At 53.8% G+C, this 14491-nt stretch overlaps 1 protein-coding gene across 2 annotated transcripts in view; it reads left to right on the forward strand.

Moving 5' to 3' along the window:
• The window catches only part of SMAD3 (SMAD family member 3), a 119914-nt gene extending 107309 nt beyond the window's left edge, over window positions 1-12605 (forward strand). Inside the window, exons 6-10 of one of the 2 annotated variants that reach the window (XR_007453847.1) lie at window positions 151-363; window positions 2596-2733; window positions 5616-5760; window positions 8229-10439; window positions 10586-12605. Coding sequence is in view for 1 of the 2 variants with exons in the window: in XM_049613803.1 (XP_049469760.1) it covers window positions 151-363; window positions 2596-2733; window positions 5616-5760; window positions 8229-8352 (620 nt within the window). In the remaining variant the exon portion in view is untranslated. Of the gene's footprint in view, window positions 1-150; window positions 364-2595; window positions 2734-5615; window positions 5761-8228 lie in introns of both variants that reach the window. The other variant, XM_049613803.1, reaches the window with a different exon arrangement.
• The last annotated feature ends 1886 nt before the right edge of the window (window positions 12606-14491 follow it).

Raw genomic sequence — 14491 nt, forward strand, 5'->3', positions numbered from 1 at the left:
GCAAGTTTAATATCCTACAAGGCACAAGGGCAGAGGATTGTAACACGCTCTGAGAGGCAGAGAAACAGTCTTACGGAGCACCCAGCGGACCTCGTTGAGGAGTATGCGACCCGGGGGCCCCTGACCCAGTCGCCTGACGTGTCTTCCCAGACCTGCAGCCTGTCACCTACTGCGAGCCAGCCTTCTGGTGCTCCATTTCCTACTACGAGCTGAACCAGCGCGTCGGGGAGACCTTCCATGCCTCCCAGCCCTCCATGACCGTGGACGGCTTCACCGACCCCTCCAACTCGGAGCGCTTCTGCCTGGGGCTGCTCTCCAATGTCAACAGGAACGCGGCTGTGGAGCTCACACGGAGGCATATCGGTAAGGATGCCACGTTTCCCCGCCGACCCCCGCCATGGCCCCAGCAGCCACAGTGCAGAAGCCACCAACCAGCACTGTGCCGCACCTCCGGGGAGCCTGGAGAGGATGCGCTCCCCCAGCCCGCCCCCAAACTCTCTATGGCTTTGTTTAGGGGCCAGACGGGAAGAGTTCCTGGTGTTTGGTCATTCCCATTCAAACACACAGATTATGTCTGAAAATGTGAAAGCCACAGAGGAAAGCATTCACTTAAGGGAGGGGGCAAGAATGGGGAATCTATGAGAAGGGCGCATCTGCAACCCTCTTCATAAACGTACCTCGTGATCGTTGGATAGGTAGATGGGGTCAGTCTTGATGGGAGTGAGCTTTTCTTTGTTCATTTCCCATAGGATTATTCTGGGCTACCAGAACAACACTGGTGCTGATATTCTGCCTTCGAACACCCAGAACATAATAAAAGATGGTTTCTAGAGGAAGAAGGCGTGTGTATGCCCCTTGGTTTGCTCATAAAATTATCATGCTAAGGATATTTGTAATTCTGTGACCTCGAGTCACTCACAAGTCCATGGAGATGGTATAGTAGGGTATTCTCAGTCCAGAGCCCCCGGGGTTGGCAGACAGGCTCCAGGGCTAGGGTAGAGTGGCAGGGGGTCTGGTCCTAAGTGAACCAGAGCACCCTTGATCTTGTCTGTATTATATCTTGGGCTTTCACAGAAGATTTCATTTGAAGAGAGGATTTTATGGTTAAGAAAAGTTTGGAAGCCATAGGTGTGGGCCCATGTGCTCATTTTCCAGGCAATAACCTGATGCCCAAGGAAGAGCAGAGCCTTGCAGAGGCTACACAGTGAGTGTGACACAGCCAGTGACAAACAGTCCCCTGCCACTGAGCCCACATCCTTCCCAGACAGCCTCCCCATGTGTTTTACTTTGAAAAAGATACTCATCCTGGGAGGCATACATCATTGTTTACTTATTCTCTTTATACTTTTCTCTATTTAAAAAAAAAATAACATCTTATTTTTGAGAGAGAGAATGTGTGTGAGTGGGGAAGAGGCAGAGAGAGAGGGAGACACACAATCTGAAGCAGGTTCCAGGCTCTAAGCTGTCTGCCCAGAGCCCGATGCGGGGCTTGAACCCACAAACCGTGAGATGGTGACCTGAGCCAAAGTCGGATGCTTAACTGACTGAGCCACCCAGGCGCCCCTACTTTTCTGTATTTTTAAAACTAATATTTCAAAAATTTGCCAAAGCAAAACACATTTCCGTTGTTTTGGTCGGGGTCTCCCCATCTCTGCCCGTGACCTTGACTGACCTAACACCGTGGCCCCTCCTTATGGACTCTGACTCGGCCAGCACCCCGCATATTTGCGACACCAAGTCTTGCAGCACCAAACCAAGAAGAAATGGGGGTGCGGCAGTAGTGGGAGGAGGAGGCGGGGAGAACACCCAGTGGCCCCCTGGTTTCTATCCCACTTGACGTCGTGCCCGTAAACCCTGGCTCCGTTTTCCAGCCCTCTGGGCCTCTTCCCCAGAAGCAGCAACAGAGGCCTTCCCGTGCAGCAGAGGAGAACATCCCTGGCTGAGAGGAGAGCTCATTGTCAGAGCATTTACGTAACTGCTTGCTCGAATTGCAGAGGCAATTTAAAAATAATTCCTGTCCATCTGGAATGGATTTAAGAGATGAAGGAAAAGTGAATGATATAAACCTATGGTATGTTTCAGAAAAATGCACTGGGGAGGGAAAGGTACAGGAGGGGGCACGAAGCCATCCCTGTAAAGCAGGGCGCCTGCGAGGTCTGCTGCCTCAGGAGGAGCTCTGCAGGTCTGCTGAGTGAATTTGTGTAGCAGTAGCCGTAGTAACAGCTCGTACTTAGCGGGCGCTTGGTGTGGGTGGCACAACAGCCCTGGGAGGTAGGTATTACTGTTACCCCATCTTTCAGACGAAGAAACTGAGGCTCAGAGCGTGAGTAACTGGATGGAGGCCCATGGCTAGTCCGTGGCAGAGGCCGTCGTTGAGACTTACCCCTGCCCTCGCCCCTGGTCATCTCCGTCCTCTAGCTTGAGGAACCCTTGTTTTCCCGTGTGTGGGTTTAGGCTTGGGCTCTGGGTCCTGTTTGTCTGGTGAGGCTGGCGGAGAGGCAGCCCCTCCGAGCATCGGCTCAGCTCTGCCTCCTCGGCTGGCCTCAGCCGGCCCTGGGGCCAGACGCTGGGCCGGCCTGACCCACATCTCTGTAGGGCGAGGCGTGCGGCTTTACTACATCGGAGGGGAGGTCTTCGCCGAGTGCCTCAGTGACAGCGCCATTTTTGTCCAGTCTCCCAACTGTAACCAGCGCTACGGCTGGCACCCAGCCACCGTCTGCAAGATCCCGCCAGGTAAGAGCTCTCACCCCTGCCCTGCCCCGATGCATCTCTCTAGCCCCGGTGCGTGCCTGGGAGAGGTTTCTGCTTTCTTACCTTGTCTCCTCCTCGCTTTTTGCGTTGCCAGCCCGGAGGTGCCTCGCTGGGGTGTTCTCTGTGGCTTCCGATCTTGCTGTGCTCTCCTTGACCCTCCAAGGAGCAGACGCAGCATCTGACGGATCTGCCTCTGATCTGTGGGTACCTGCTTGTTGCCTCGTGCGCACAGATGCTCGGGCATTATGCTTTCTTCTTTCATTGCACAAACTCACACAGCATGTGGGCACAGTGCCAGGTGCTTGGGGGAGACGGAGGGGTGCAGGAGGCCCTGCTGCTGTCCCCACAGACCTTAAAAGACCAGCTGAGTATGTAAGACAAAGACACAAATGAGTTTAATACAAGGAAGGGTGCTAAGCACCAAAGCAGCAGCTCAGATAAGGTGCTCCTGGATCCGGGGGGTTGGCGGGGTGGGGGGAGGGGGGACTCATTTAAATTTTTTTTTTAATGTTTATTTTTGAGAGAGAGAGAGAGAGAGACAGAATGGGAGCAGGGGAGGGACAGAGAGAGAGGGAGACACAGAATCTGAAGCAGGCTCCAGGCTCTGTCAGCACAGTGCCAGGCACGGACCCACGGACTGTGAGATCATGACCTGAGCCTATGTCAGACGCTGAACCGACTGACCCACCCAGGCGCCCCACGGCAGAAACTCATTTAACTGCTGAGATGGACTGGGGAGAGCTTCATGGAGAAGGCATTCAGGCGTTGAAGGCTGAGTAGACAAAGGGGTGGTGGGGACCGTGAGGGCATTCCAGGCAGAGGGAACAAAAGCCCAGAGGCAACGGAGAGTAAGGCACATATGGATGGTACCCTGGCTGGAGGAGAGGCCACATAAGAGACAGGAAATGTTTAGAAAGTATGATGGGACCAGACCACAGAAGGCGGTCATGACAAAGTTTTACTTTTATTCTCTGGAACGCTTGAGGGTTTTCTGAGTGGGGCTGAAAACCCCGCTGACAGGGCGGGGGTGGGGGGGGTGTTGACGACTCCCACCTATGCTCCAAGAAAGGCGGCACCCCAGGGGATGGCTTGTGAGGGGCCGTGGCTGTGCAGCAACACCCGAGGAAGATCGACCCATCAGGGCTTCTTGAGTTAGGAAACCGAGGCTGAGCGTCCCGGCCAGAGGGCCCTGCTCACAGGCACGCAGTCCCTGGGCTTGCTGCTGGCAGAAGGCAGACTGTGACTGGCTAGTCCTGTGTATGGCACATATGTGGCATATGTCTTCCTGTCTGCAAGGCAGCAGATGATAGCGGAGCGATGGGTTTTGGGCAATGTCCGCTTAAGAATGCCAGGAGGTCTGGGGCACCAGAGGACTGGGTGGCTCAGTCGGTTAAGTGTCTGACTCTTGATTTCGGCTCAGGCCGCGATCTCACAGTTTCATGGCTTCGAGCCCCATGCCAGGCTCTGTGCTGACAGGGCAGAGCCTGCTTCAGATCCTCTGTCTCCCTCTTTCTTTGCCCCTCCCCCACTTTGCTCAAAACAAACCTAAAAAAAAAAAGAATGCAGGTCTGAAATAACAGTACTCTACATTTCCAGGGCATTGTGTGGTTGTGTTCCCAGAATACATTTATATCTTTGCTCTTAGTCCTTTCTAATCATTCTGGCTCCTTAGGAGACAAGTTCAGAGAGGTCAAGCCACCTGACCAAAGGCACAGCTAGTAAGTGGCTGAGCCAGGATGAGGCTAGAACTGTGTGACTCCCGAGCCTGGTGCTCCTCTGCTTCTTGGCTCAGCTGGGAGCCAAAACCCACTTTCTGCCCTGTGTCCCCACACATCTCCTTGGAGAAAAAATGAGAACAGAAAGGTCCGTCATGTTCTTGGCATTGTGGTCATTCCTTTCCCCAACCCTCCTCCCATCTTTTTGGTGAGGGCTGAGTTGGCTGTGGTGGGGTTTGTTGGCTCATGGAGGACCTCCGTGGCCAGCGTCTCAGAGACACGGGCTTATGACAAGAAAGTGACCAGCCCCGAGTCATACAGCAAAATTAGGTGCCCAGTGTTGCCCTGCTGATAAATGTCACCTTAGCTCACCTTTTGGGCTTTTCTAGCATGTTGCTGTTGTCTTTATTTTTCTGACACGTTCCAGGCACTCAGGTGGTAGGACCTCCGGAGATTTATTATAAACTTCATTTGTGCCTGTCTGTGGTTTTACTGCCTGGAGGGTTAGACACACATCCTCACTTCGCTGCAGATGTCACTCTGACCCAGCCATGTGCCCCAAGGCCAAAATGCGGCCCGATCTCTTGTTCCTTCCTGGCCCCAGGTGGACTCACTAGGGAAGCCTGGGTGGAACCTGGGCCCCTCTGTTGGCGGCCTTTCATCTGGCCTACACTCCTGTCACGGCCTCCCCTTCCCCGGGTGCTCAGCCGTGCCCCACGCAGCCATGGATATTCTGGCTTGGGTCCCTTGTGTCCTGGTCCCTGGCTTCCTGCCTTGGCCCTTTTGCCCAGGGCGAGGCCCACCTCTACTAGGCCATCTCTCTTGTTCTTGGTGGCCCGCTTTACGGTCTTCCTCAGTGTTCCGTGGCTCTCGGAGCTGGAGCCTACAGGCCAGGGTTTCACCCACCCCCACGGGTCAGCTGCACCTCCCCACTGAGGTGGGGATGGCTTCAAGGCCACGGACCAAGTCGGCCTATCCCTAGCACGGTGTGGAGTGTGCGGCTGGCGCATGGAATGGCTGCCCTGTCACACTTCGGCCGTGTGAGTTCCTCCGTCTGGATGACCTGGGGGGTGGCTTTAGCCAGGCGTGGGGGGCACGGGACACGGATGTGCTCCGTCCCCACGAGCACTGTTTTCCCTCTCTCGGCAGGATGCAACCTGAAGATCTTCAACAACCAGGAGTTTGCCGCCCTCCTGGCTCAGTCTGTCAACCAGGGCTTCGAGGCGGTCTACCAGCTGACCCGGATGTGCACCATCCGCATGAGCTTCGTCAAAGGCTGGGGAGCAGAGTACAGGTCAGGTCGGGGGCACGCGTCACGGGGACCCGGCTGCGGGAGACTCAGACGGCAGAGCTAGGCCAGCCCTCGCCCCAGAGACCAGAGACCAAGGATGAGGAGGAGCTGGGCACTGTTCGCCCGGTGCTGCGACTACACGTTCCGTTTCCTCCTCGCCACAACCCTGGGTGGGGATGCTGGCATCACCCCCGGCGCACGGATGAGGGGACGAAGGCCTAGGCAGGGAAAGTGACTTGCCTGAGGTCACATTGTTAGTGGAAAGGCGGAACCCAGAGCCGGGCCTCGTGGCTTCTTCCTCATTGTGCGTTTGGGGCAGACGGTTTTAGGACCACCCTTTCCAGGGAGTTAAGTCGTCCTCCCCTCCTTCCCTCCTCTGGGGCTCCGTCTTTGACTCGAGGGACCCTGAGGATCTAGGGTATTAAAATTTGAGAAGCAGATAGGAGAAGAGATGTGGGAAGTCAGAAAGGAACATAGTTAGTTTACTTGTTCAGAAAAGAAATGATTTTTTTTTTTTTCTTTCAGAATTTCAGATATTGCTTTAAACATGGCACTGGTCGGTTCTACCTGATCTGCTCTATTGAATCTGTCACACCATCCTGGCTTGGGTTTAGAGAATCCTATCCCTTTTCTTGCTCCGCCTAGACGGGAGGTGTGTGCCGGGGCTGTGTGCCCCTCCTGCCCTGCGCTGCCCCTGCCCAGCCCCCGGCTTCCCCGGCAGACGCAGAGGTGCCCACACGTCAGCTGGGGCCAGTGCCTTGCAAGTGACTCCCCCCTTCTCTTCATTTTTCCAGATGTTTGGAATCCATTTTGTTTTGTAGTCATTGTGCACCCCGGCCAAACCCATTTCAATATTGGCTCTGTGCCACCGTTTATAATGAAATCCAGATGAGCATGACTTATGGAAAGTCAGATCCTCGTTAGAGGATGGCGGTCCGTAAAATCTTCTTCCATTTACCGTATTTCGGCTGCTGTTGCCTGTGTCTGCCCCATAGTGCCAGGGAGCACAGCACCTTGGTCCGTGGGGTCTCTGTGAAACCCAGGATGAGTGACCAATTGAGCAACCCAAGTGGTCGGGCCTCTCAGCAGAACTTACGGCCCAGTTATGACCCCCTAAGGAGACTAGCCAAGGCCCGAAGACCCAGCCCGAAGAGAGATTTTAGCCCACCTTTTAGCCCTGGCTGAAACCATTTACGGAACAAGGATGAAGGGTTATAAAAGGAATATTGTTTGAGTGGGGGAGGGAGATACTTAGACGGCTGCCAGTGGGAGAGAGCCCACAGGAGGTGCTTTCACTCCCTCCTACACCCACACGTGCATCCAAAGGACCACGCTCGGGCACTGTAGGTCAGAGAGGCACCTCAGCATCCACAGGCCCATCTCTCCACCTCTACTCAGGTGAAGCGTCGGCCAGGCAAGGAGGGTGGTGGCCTTAGGCTAGCAGCTGTCTGCCTAGCACGGCACTATGGCTCCTCTGCCCCGAGTGTGGGGAAGAGGCCCCTTGGTGGCGGAGGAAGCCGTTCCCGGGGGACACTGTGTCACCAGGCGAGACGTACTGCCAGCACACCCGGTCCTGTACGGCCCTCCGCGTCACCGCCACCTGGCAGCCCTGAGGAGCAGCCTAACAGGCGGGTGCGGCCCCTTCCCAGAACGGTCTTGCCCTCCTCCTGCCTCTCGGGCCAAAGACTAAGGTTTCATCCATCCTGTAAGATGACCAAAAGCAGGGAGGGCCCCGGGCCCAGGCCTCTCACCTCCAGCTGGCACCCGCACCTCCGGCCTCAGCAAGATAGCCTTTGCTCACTGGAGGCTGTTGGGAGCTCGCCTGCGGGCTGCGTCATCAACCAGCCTGAATTTAGACAAAGTGCTTTGGGGAAACGAAACGTGTGGTGTGCCTTGGTTTTTTCCAGTAATTGTTCCATGGCTCGCTCTGCTCGTAAGATTTTCCAAAATAAGTCCATAGATGGGAATTATATCAGCACATTGGGAACTGATGGCCTGTGGACTCTGTCGGCGCCTTGCGAAAAACACCCCTCGATCAGACAGACACGCGTCATCATGGCCTGCTGGGGCCCAGGGGTGCCCGTTCGGGACAGATGGGACCGAGGGAGACCTTTGCTCAGGCTGGAAGTTCTTCACCGGGCGGCCGGGGGGCTGACACAGGCAGAGGTGGGCAAGTGCGATACCCTAAAATTTGCCTTACACGTTTAACCCTTGAAGGGCTACCTCCTTTCCCAGCAAGAGAACCTGATTTACTCAAGGCTCTTCCTGGCTGGAGGAGTATGGCTTGGCCGTCTCCAATAACAGTTAGTGGGATCTCCTCTAGGGCAGGGGCTAGCAAGGTGCCTTGGATAGGTCTCTGGCTTTGGGAGGAAGACTCTCATGAAAGCAGGCAGAGGTGTTTTGACTTGTATGTGTGTCTTTCCGGACAATTTTGACATCTCCCACCCCACCCCTTTCTCTGTGTCTTGCAGGAGACAGACAGTGACCAGCACCCCCTGCTGGATTGAGCTGCACCTGAATGGGCCGTTGCAGTGGCTTGACAAGGTCCTCACCCAGATGGGCTCCCCAAGCATCCGCTGTTCCAGTGTGTCTTAGAGACATTGGGTGTGAAGGGGGAGGGTGGGAAGGGACGGGCTTGGGGGAAGAAGGCCGTGTAGGACGTGGAGAAAATTGGAACTCAACTCACTATTGTCAATGAAGAAGTTTTTCTCCCTCAATCAAGGCGGCACCAGCCTGTTTTCCAAAACACAAAAGCAAACCCAGAGATGGATCTTAGGAACAGCTGTGTCTGCTGAACACATTTGCCCTTTGGCCCCAGTTTGGAGGGCAAGAAATGGCTTCTGCTCTGGTGGCTTGAGCAAACAGGTAGTATTTCACCACCTGCCCCCTCCTGTTTCAATGACCGCAATCTAGGATGTCACTGTCCAACGGGAAATGGCCCTCGTTTCCGGACTGGAGTGGGAAACTCACCTTGGGTGTTCTAGGTAGAGTAGAGCCTGCAGGGCCACGAGCAAACCTCATGCCTGGCCCTCTGGCACTTTTAACAAAGGCTTCAACTGAGCCTTCCTGAGCTCCAGCACTCCGGCAGACCCTGCACCCCGGGAGCTGGACTGACTTGTGGCGGGGAGGGGGCTCGTCTGTCTCCTCTCCTCTCCGAGCGGATGGATACGTGTGAGCCGGTGTGTTCAGAGCATGCACACAGGCACAGTGGGGAAAGCTGGTGAGACACCTCCTCTCTCAAATTTGCCCTTTGTCACTTTGAACGGGTGGGAGATCTGCCGGGGCTTCTGCAATGTATAGAACATCTTCTCGCGTTGATCTCAGAGATGTGAATTACACAAAGTGCTCACACAAAGCAGGAGGCAGCGGTCGCATCGCGGTGTTTGAGCGTGGGTCTCCAGTCATCTGTAAGAGCTCGCTTGCTATCCTTATGCATCAGGCTATCTCGGTTTACGTAGTCAGTTGCGCTAATTAAATGAGCTTTATCGTATGCTCGTTTAAATGTTTATTTTATATTAAAAAAGAAAAAATCCTGGTTGGCACACTGACTGGGAAACCAGCGTGGGGCCCAGCAACCTCTCTCTCAAGGTGAAGCTGTTCCAGGTTTTGTTGAGAAGACACCTGCCAGCAGCACTTTTGGAAACTGAAATTAACAGAAGCAAATTCACCAGAAGGGAAAAATCTCAGGCCAACACAGGCAAATGAAAAGGGCTATTAAAATTGTTTTTTCTTTTTTCTTCTTTTTTGTTTTACACCTTTGAAAACTGCAGGCTTGGTGCACGGAGGCCTGCCATCCTCCCCCTGGGATGTAAGATTATCTAGCTCACAGTAGAGGATCATCAGTGACGACTATAGCAGCTATATTGTATAAGTACTGTTCCCAGTGGCAATTAGTGAGAAAATGGTTATAAATTATTGCAACTGGAAAAAAAAAAAAAAAACAACTCTCCTTTTTTACTGGCCTTTTGCAGAATCCAGCAGACAGAATTGCCACGTGCAATTGGTACTTTATTCCTTGTTGCTGTTTTTGTATGAAATGACTTATCCCGTATTTTTGCATGGATTTCTACCAGGAAAAGTGAAGGGATTTCCTATGGAAGTCCTGTCTTCTTCCAGGTGAAGGGGAGAAAGTGTATACTTCTGGCAGGTAAAAACCTCAAATGTGATGACATTTCTGATGCCTTACGGAGATGTTGGGGGCTTCCTGGTGCCTCCCCGGCAGGATCCTAATGCCTCTGCAGCTCTAGCCTTATGGTTTCCAGGTAGGAGAGCTGCTGTCCAAGCTCCCTGAGGACACAGGAAGAGATGGGAGGAGCACCTGGCCAGACCTACGCTTGGCTTTTCCCGGGGCTTGTTGACACAGCACCCAGAGACCACACAAAACCCCTGTCGACCTGAGAGGGTCAAATACTGCAGGTCGGAAGTTTGCCTGCTGTGCAATGATCTGTGGACTGCTTCTTCCAGGAAGCTCTGAACCTCCTGGATGTGCATTCACGCTCCGGGTCAGGTCTGAGACTCGTGGTGTGGAATATCCCATTTTGGCCTCTGCTGGTGCAATCGTGGCCTTCCTAAGAGCCAGGGCGGCGGTTCCCGAGGGCCTGAGTTCTCCACCTGCTCCATGACCCTCTGAGGACTTCCTATGGCACACAGCTGTCCTCCAGTTACTCGGGAACTAGCTTCAGGTACAGCACAACCTCGGCGACCCAGTGGCTATGCATGGATGGGGTCTTACAACCCATGATGTTCAGAGCTGAAGGCTACTTTTAGGAGGCATGAAGTTTTAGTTTTGTGTTTCTCCAAAAGCTCACTCGGCCCCTCTTCTTTATAGACTGCTCCTTGGAGGAGGATGTGAGAGGAAAATGTAGGTAAGTCCCCCTCTGGACGAACTTCAGTCCTACCCAGAGGTGAAGACCCTTCCCGTCACAGAGGCTGCCTAGGTGCTTTGGGCCTGTGTAATATTAGCGTCCTTCCTTTAAGTCACAAAGCTTGTTTTCTGAATTTGAAAAACCCGTTGTCTGAATGGCATTTACATGTTAAAATCTTTTTAAAGGACAGTTGAAGGGGGGCAAGAGAAAACAGGGCAGTCTAGTGGGGGTGGAGGGCAGGTTTAAGCGTAGGTGTCTGGGCTCCCCTCCAAGTTGTCTTCACCTTGTGGCTCGTGCTGCCGCTAACCCAAGCCACCAGCACCAGGGTGGAGATCCTCGGCTGCACCCCAGACCCCCCGAGCCAACGTCTGTTCTCTTCCCTTTCCTCCCCCACCCCCCTTCCTAACTTTATTTAGTAACTTTGGTCCTTCCAGCACAAGCAAACAGTGGCTAGCTGCCCCAGCAGGTTCGGGTTACAGGCCCGTGCTGGAACATCATCTCAGTTGGCCACTTTCCTGGCAGGCTGGAGACGATCTGACATTTTGAGACGAGCCTAGAGTCAGGAGCGGGGACTTTGACTCTTAGGAAGCGCACACGAGGGCAAGGCTGCTGGCAGACTTTCCCGTCATCCTGATGTTGTCTTTTTTTTTTTTTTTTTTGACCGTGGTGATAATTTTTTTTAAATCATTAACGTATTGGAATGAGCTGTAGCACGTTACCTTGTGCTTAGTTTTTTTTCTCCATCTTCCTTTGGCTTCCTAGTGCTTGGACATATTCCAGGGCTAAGTGCTTTTACTCAGAGCGCAGGAAAAGGGTTTCTTTAGGTAGTATGTGCATGCATGTACGTAGTCTGGGCAGAAGGCAGATAGGGTTTCATCCTTAGCCCCAAGCTGCCCTTTCTGACGCTCCGGGAAGGTCTCCGTAGGGCCAGGTCTCGCCTCAGGCCACTCTCTGAAGTCCTTAAAAGGAGAGGGAGGAAAAGGAATCAGGGGACTGTTTCCAAGGGGGTTACTGGTACCAAGAGCGGGCATGAGTTGAGTTCTGGACTCTCTGGGACTTTAAGTGGCAGAGTGGGGAGTTTTCCCCCAAATCTGTGTCTGTCCTCGCTTTACTAGAAGAAAACCTCAACACAGCTGCGGCGTACCATTTTTCTTTTTGTGTCATGAATGTTCCCTTCTAGATCATCCTTTTGAAGAATATCAGCTACTTCTCAAGAGGGTGGGAAAGCAAAAGCAAAAAAGACACAAGAGGATATGGTTCCCACATGACAAGGAGGCATCTCTGGTGGAGGGGTGGCAGTCAGTGGGGAAAGGACTTTTCAGAAACACAGCTATCACGTAAACTCGCCTATTGTGTAAACTGGATTGAGCAATGCTCTCAGTGATTCTGTAACTTTTTGTTATGCTGAAGTATAATGTACACTCTAGCATTCTGGTGTTTTTATATTTATGTAATAATTTCTTAAAACCATTCAAGACCGAGAACTATTTAATTTTTTGAAATAAGTTGGAAAGGTCTCTCCTCCCAAGGACTGACTGTGGCTGGGAAGAGTCGGGGGCCCAGCGGCTCAGCCTCCCGAACCGACCGTCTCCCCCCAACCCCGGGCAGGCCACAGGCAAGGCAGCGATCCTGATCCCTGGGTCCCCTCCAGGCCCTTTGGGGTGGTGAGAACTTGACGCAGAGGGTTAGAGCCAGAGCCCCCTCCCTGCTGCTGTGTCGAGGTGGTCCTGGACTCTGGTGGGGTGTATCAGGGTGGGGGCACAGAGCGGGGAGGCTGGGATTACCTTCACTTCTCAGCCAGCCTGACCTTTTAATACCTTTGTAAAAAGCATGTATGTATTTATAGTGTTTTAGATTTTTCTAACTTTTGTATCTTAAGAGCAGAGCGCCTGTTTAAGCATTGTACCCCTCTTGTTAAAGATCTGTGTCCTCTCTTTCCCCTGTAAGTACCCTTCTAATAAACTTTTCATCGAAAAGCTCCCATGCCAGGAGCTCTGTCTCATTCTTGCAGGGTGGGGAAAAGATTTGAAAGCGAGCCCTCCAACGTCAACAATGGCTCCAGCCCCCCTTCTTTCTGCCAAAGCCTCTCGTGCTCCCTGGTGGCCCTCCTCCACTCACCGAGGGTGACGTACGTGCAGGGCCAGCAGGAGCCCCGGGGTTGGCCCAGCCGGGGCCTCTCCCTCGCTTCCCACACCTAAGGAACATACGGTCCGATCGCTGCGTTGGTACCTGGCCCTCATTTCCTCTGTACTTGGAAGGCCTAGATGCCACCAGATGAATCCTCCCCCAGGCATGGAGGTAGTTTTAGGTTCATGAAGGTTTTCACCCCTTCCAGCTCTGAGGACTCGGTCAGCGCCTGCGCAAATGCATTTTAAATTCGAAACTCCCAAGGACGGACGGAAAGACTCGGTTGACTCTTAACACGGGCCCCGAATGACGTGGATTAAGAAATAGGATTAAAATGAACAGTTTGGGCGGGGAGGCGATGGCATGGGGCTCGAGTAATCCTTTGGCCGCTTCTACAGCATCTTCTAAGGAACTCCCCAAACACCTCCCCTACCAGGAGATAGGCCAGTTTCACAGGTGCGGCCCCTCCACGAACCACATCAACTCCTACCTTCAAAATTACTAGTTCTGCCCTCCTGCCCCCCTGTCTTCCCCGTGGTTTTAGCCTCTCTTTCTCGGCAGATGACTCCAATCCCACCTCTAACCCAAACTGTTCCTTCAGACCCACAACTTTAAATTCCAGCTGCCTCGCAAGTGGGCTCCGAACAACGGCCCCAACCCAAATCCTCTTCCGGCGCGCCCTCCGCACACCCCCAGTTTTTAGCAGCAGCCTCTCCCGGGTCCCTCTCCCCCATCCTCCCGAGTCCTGAACGGCTTGATGCAGCTCTCCCCTGTGCTCTCCACCCCCTGCTGACCAAGCCTCCCTTTTGTAAAGGCCCTACTGCCCGGACGTCCTGGCTCTCCTCGGCCCTCACGCCGTGTCCTCTTTTTCTTGGGCCTGCGCCTACTTCTTCCGGGTTGGTGTTCCCAGACCACTGGATGCACTCTCGACATTCCTTCCTGAGTGACCTCATCTCCCCACATGATTGCAAGCCACATTAACGCTAATGACTCCCAAATCAGTATTTCTAGCCCAGACGTCAATCCCAGGCTTCGGACTTGCGTCCAACGGCCTGCTGGCTACCGGTGCTCGGGGGTGCCGCAAGTACCTCACCCTCGCAACTGGAAACATGGAATTCTCACCGCCCTCATTACACGGCCTCCCTCCCCTCTGGCCTCCAGCCCCAGAAGTCACCAACACCCCGCACGCCCTAGCAGCCCTGTTTGGCCGTGCCCAGTACGTGAGGTCCTTAGCACCCGGAGAGCAGCACTAGCTTCCCAACGGCTCCTGGCCTCTTGCCTGCTTTCCCGGAAACGCATCTTCCACGAGCGGCCCTGTGACCCACGTGACTTGAGCCCTCCAGTCCACCGCGTAAACTCCAAAGACTTTATCACGGGCCACCGGACTCTTGTCACTCGACCCCTACACCTAGCTGTCACGGCTCGCTGGTACAGCCGGCAGCCCAGGGACAAACAGGTGGTGTTCCTTACACAGCACACTCCTCTCCATGATGACAAGCCCTCTTCTCAAGTCTGCGCTCCCTGCCCCTGTGCCTAACACACCTGCAGGTCTCCTCGAGAACTTTCACGAATGCTGAGACTCAGGTCAGACCCCTCCTCCGGGAAGCCATTCGCAAATCTATCGCCAGACTTCCCAACTGAGTGGTAATTGTGTTTGTCCTCCCCTCGAGGCTCTGAGTTCCTTGAGGGCAGCATTTACATCTTATTCTTGTATCCCTGGCTTCGTTGGGCCACCGATTTTT

The sequence above is a fragment of the Panthera uncia genome (assembly GCF_023721935.1).
Source record: "Panthera uncia isolate 11264 chromosome B3 unlocalized genomic scaffold, Puncia_PCG_1.0 HiC_scaffold_1, whole genome shotgun sequence".
Classification (NCBI taxonomy): Eukaryota; Metazoa; Chordata; class Mammalia; order Carnivora; family Felidae; genus Panthera; species Panthera uncia.